The sequence below is a fragment of the Xenopus laevis genome, chromosome 6S (genome assembly GCF_017654675.1).
Source record: "Xenopus laevis strain J_2021 chromosome 6S, Xenopus_laevis_v10.1, whole genome shotgun sequence".
Lineage (NCBI taxonomy): Eukaryota > Metazoa > Chordata > Amphibia > Anura > Pipidae > Xenopus > Xenopus laevis.
Genome location: NC_054382.1, coordinates 112,735,715 through 112,740,977, shown reverse-complemented (window position 1 = coordinate 112,740,977; position 5,263 = coordinate 112,735,715). Strand labels below are relative to the sequence as shown.

The 5,263-nt window shown below is 41.8% G+C and overlaps 1 protein-coding gene across 2 annotated transcripts in view; it reads left to right on the top strand.

The window, feature by feature from the left end:
• Positions 1-1,441: 1,441 nt before the first annotated feature.
• Positions 1,442-5,263, top strand: part of LOC108695382 (protein CBFA2T1) — a 115,836-nt gene continuing 112,014 nt past the window's right edge. The window contains exon 1 of one of the 2 annotated variants that reach the window (XM_018223859.2): positions 1,442-1,938. In XM_018223859.2, coding sequence (XP_018079348.1) covers positions 1,911-1,938 — 28 coding nt within the window. In that variant the 5' untranslated portion in view covers positions 1,442-1,910. The remainder of the gene's footprint in view (positions 1,939-5,263) is intronic. The other variant, XM_018223858.2, reaches the window with a different exon arrangement.

The following is a 5,263-nucleotide window of genomic DNA, read 5'->3' as shown; positions in this document are numbered from 1 at the left end:
GAGCAATATAAAGTAGCAATAACAATACATCGGTAGCCTTACAGAGTATTCGTTGCTTAGATGGGGTCAGTGACCCCCCATTTGAAAGCTGAGAAGAGTCAGAAGAAGGAGGCAAATAATTAAAAAATGATAAAACATACAAAATGAAGGCCAATTCTATAACATACTAAAAGTTAACTTAAAGGTGAACCACCCCTTTAATCAATTCAGACTGTAGTGGTTTTTAAGCTGCAAGTAATGTGAATCTGATTATATACAATATATTGTAGGTCAACAGAAGACTGGTAGCACCAGTGTCAGACTGGCCCACAGGGATAACAGGAAAACTCCCGGTGGGCCCAGGTGTCAGTGGGCCCTCCTGCTTCAAAACATTTGGCCTATTTCATGGCCGTTCCCTATTTCTATGAGAACAAAGAGACTAAATAGATTGAATAATAGATTATAGTATGTAAAGAAAAGAGACTAGGAGAATAGAGGTTGAGTGAGTTGAGGGATTATAATAGTACTGAGTGGGCCCCTGGTCTAAGGTTTTTGGTTGGGACCCTGGTGTCCCAGGCAGACACTGGGTAGCACAGTAGCTCAAGGTTTGGCCATTTAGCTTCAGTATATTCATGGAATATTAAGGGATTAGAAGGGAATATTCAGAGATATGAAATAGTTGGAGCAGACACTGAGCTCCATGGTGGGTGCAGAGAAAGCAAAGACAGCAGAGACAGACAGCTGGTAGCCATGCAGTGGGCAGTTAGTAGCCATGCAGTGGGCAGTTAGTAGCCATGCAGTGGGCAGGTAGTAGCCAGGCAGTGGGCAGTTAGTAGCCATGCAGTGGGCAGTTAGTAGCCAGGCACTGGGCAGTTAGTAGCCATTCAGTGGGCAGGTAGTAGCCATTCAGTGGGCAGGTAGTAGCCTTAGGTGCCAAGACAAGGAGAGATCTGGGTTCCTCTGTGGCCTTTATCTAACGGAAAAACAAATATAGTACAGAAGGCGTCTGACAGAAGGGGATTAGGGGAGAGAGGGAGGCTGGAGGCAGAGCAGCGCCGGGGCAGTGAGAGCAGATGGCCGGGGAAAGTGCTGGGTTACTGCAGGGCACAGGCAGCTCAAGGAGAAACACGTTACGCGACCGGCGCATCTATGGCACCAAAATAAGTGCGAGGCGGAGTGTAAGGAGCAACTCAGCCTCCTATTGTTACCGGGACTCGAGCTCACACACGTCTGATACCTCTCGTCTCACTGCCCCGCCCACCCTGCTGCACCTGGGCTTGGGAGTCCGCCCGCCTGAAGCTGCTGCCGCTCGGAATATACAGACTGAGACTGAAAGCGACTGCAGCAGCGGCAGCCGGGGAAAGCGAAATAAACAGAAGGAGAGAGAGAGAGAGAGAGAGAGAGAGAGAGAGAGGGGAGGGGAAAGCAGCGAGAGGAGGAGGAGACGCAACGAGATCGCAGCCTTATGGTGGAACTGGGCACAGATCGCATCAGGCTCCACGACTCTCTCGTCTTCCAAGCGATGAGTCGCCTCTCTGCAGCAGACCAACAGCAGCCCTGACTCCTGACACCTCCCAGCCCTCATCCAGTCTGTCTGCAACACCTCCGGGCTCCTGTCAGGCTGCTGCTACTGGCCCTGCTACAGCTCAGCTTGGAGACTGGCTTTTCTCTGCCGACCCTCGACCCCCTTCAGTCTATGAGCAGTGGGGCAGCTGGAGTTGATCACTTAGTTTGGACTTCTCTCTGGACGTGGCTCATGTGGACTTGCTGCTGCTGCTGAATTCCTCCTCTTCTCCGAGCACTTTGGGAATTTGTTTTATTTTTCTCCTCCAAACTTGCCCTCCTCCTCCTCCTCCTGCTTCTTCTTGCTGCAGAGTCGCTGCTCAGAGGACGGGAACTTTGTATATTGTGCAGCTCTAAGCCTGTGGCGAATGGTGGGAATCTCAAGCACCTTCCAGTGTAAGTACCCGACTCCCTCGCCTCTACATTGTCCAACCAGCGCTCCTCCAGCTGCTGGAAGCTTTAGGGGGGTGTCAGCTGCTGGGGGACCGCGAATTTGGAACCCCACCAATTGTGAATTTACATTTGAGTTGTCCTAGGTTCATCCTACTTTGCTGTACCAGTTACCACCAGGAGGAAAGGGCTTGAAAGCCAAAACAAGTGCAAAAAAAAGAAATGATCGAATTGTCGCAGTGGCTGGCGACATTGTATAGGCTCTTCCCGTGCAAAATGTTACTTTGTTATGTTGTAGCTACTGTAGGATTCATATTTGTAGAGGCAACGTTTAAATGTGTCTGATTTCTTGAGGATAAGGAGATATAAACAGCCCCTCTGTTTTCTCTCCAAGTCTCCATTCGAGGTGGTCTGTGTTTTATGGGAAATAAGAGAATGGCAGTAGATTGCGAGCTTCTGTGGTTCCTACTGTAGTGGTGGTTAGGACTGTATCATTTTTTTTTGTATTGTTGTAGTGGTTAAAGATTATACCAGGCTGCCCAGGATACCAACCTGCAGCTCAGGGCACCTAGTCCCACGCTGCTTATGAGGAGCAGCAGTGCATGTGTGCACTATCGGTTCCTACTTCCAGAACACTGGTGCTAATGATCGCTGCCCAGATACCTGGGAATCCCAACTGAATACTTCCCAGTGAGCAGCAACTTTGCTCCATTCGTTTTATCTCCTTGCTGAGTGTGTATTTCTGTCCCAGCTCAATCAGTGATAGTGTCCTTACAGAGTGGGCCTTTCAATTTTTAACCCTTATTTTGTGGGGTCTCAAGAACAAACCAAAGAAACTGTAAAAAAAAAAAAAAAAAAGGATCCAAATGTTTAAAGAAAAAAAAATAATTTGAAATGAATTCAGATTTTTCTAGTGCCCAAGATGAGGCTCTTGACTTATTTTATTGACTCTTTGGGCTGAGAAATGTCAGAAAATGTTTATTTTGTGTTTATTTAACAATGTGAGTCTAAAGTGTGCGAGATATGTGGCACCTTGTATTTATTTCTCATCTGTCTAAACAAGCTGATCTTTGGGTGGAGGATGGGGGGCTTCAGTCTGTCTGGGGTGGCAGGGGAACAGGAAAAAAAAAACATTTTTTTTTTTTGTTTCGATTTTTTTGGAGCCTCTAATCCTATCATGGAAATGACAGGGCATCTGCTCTTGTTTTCTAACAGATCTGAGCTTTGCCAGAGATAAGCAGGAGACTAGTCTGGGTGGCTGATAATGTGCTTTCTGCTTCCTGCTGAGTCGCACAGTCACACACACAGTTTCCTTGCTGGGAAAGCAGATTTCCTTAGGAAGTACAGCCTGACCGAACAGTTTCCTCCAGCACAAAATACATTGCACCTATCAGGGAGAAAAAATATATAAATCATTTTTTTTTATTTTCCCCGTGATAGGTGCAAATTATTATTATTATTATTATTAGTAGTAGTAGTAGTAGTATTATTATTATTATTATTATTATGTTGACTCTCTCTCTCTCGCTCTCTCTCTCTCTCTCTCTCTCTCTCTCTATACACACACACACACACACACACACATATATATATATATATACAAATATAAATACAGCAAAATAATAATAATAACAATAATAATAATAATAATATTTTTGTTATTTCCAACCATGGTCTAATAATAATTTATAATAATAATAATAATAATAATATCAACAATAATAATAATTGCTATTATTGTTGCTGTTGTTGTTATGTTGTTATTACCAACCATGGTCTAATAATAATTTATAATAATAATAATCATAATAACAATAGTAAAAACAATAATAATAAGTGTTATTGTTCTTGTTATTACCAACCATGGTCTATTAATAATTTATAATAATAATAATAATATCAACAATAATAATAATTGCTATTATTGTTGTTGTTAATAATAATTTATAATAATAATAATAATAATAATAATAATAAGTGTTATTATTGTTCTTGTTATTACCAACCATGGTTTAATATTAACTTATAATAATAATAATTATATCAACAATAATAATTACTATTATTGTTGTTCTTATTACCAACCATGGCCTAATAGTAGTTTATAATAATAATAAATAACAATATAATATAATAATAACAATCATTTCAGTCCCCAAACATGCGTTTGCTTCTTTTTCTTAGTTACCTTGCTGGAAGCGTATGATTAAGTTTCCTAGTGACACAAAACGCATCAGGCGAGAGATGACTATATAGATAAAGCTTTCATTTTTTTTTTTGATCTACTATTTTTTGGTCTGATCAATACGTGAGATTACCAGTGTCTCCTGCACCAACATTTACGCTTTGTATATGGATCCCAGCTGGTGCCATAATCATCCATGTGTCTATATTTGGCTGCTGCAGCAGGGGGTCAGTTTACTAGTGCCAAATATGTGTGAGACCAGATCCACAGCACATTGTAATGAATGCTTTAGATAAGTTAATGCAATGCCTTGGTCAATACACACCGTCTCTTGCCCCAGTTCTTTAAGCACTTAAAAAATATTGGAGAAGGACAAATAAAAAAAAATGTGCCAGAGAATGAATCAGTGGCAGAGAGGAGAGTGCCTATTCTATAAGCTGAATGCTCAAGGCAGCAATTATTTCCCAGTGATGGTCAAATAAGATATTCTTTAAACATACATGAGCAGGGCTTCTTGCTGCAGAGAGGAGAGGGTTGTCTGGTGCTGCCAAATGCTTAACAACTCTATAGTGTTTATAACTATTAAACATAGTCCAATTCTGTGGATTGAATTGTAATGGGGGTTATGGAGAGGAATTACAGAGCTAGAAAGTAATTAAGGATGAATTTCATTCCAAGTCTGAAGAATCTGCTCCACCTGCAGTCCCACTGGGCATTAGATCTAGTCTAGAGGACAGGACTGTGCATCCCAATATATATAGCTCCTAGTGAGAGTTTAGCTGTGAAACACCCAGAGAGGGAGCTAATACCTTATACTCCAGGTCATCCTGACCAGCTGACACCCATTGTGCCATCGAAAATGGACAGTCACCATTGTGGACTTTATCTTGGAAAAACACTTGGCACATCCACATGGAAGCACTGGGGTAATTGAAAAAAAAGGCACATTAGAAGCAGCTTGTTTGGTCTTTCAAATTTTTTAATTGAAATAAAAGGCTTGTCATTGTTCTATGGGAACTTGTCATATGCTGGGTCTCAGGGCCCTTATCTGTCAGTATATAGAGGGCTTCTTATTTCTTGGCTGGTTTCTCACGCTTGCTTTAACTGTTTGAGTTCCAAATTGTTTAGACACCTTTATGTTTAATG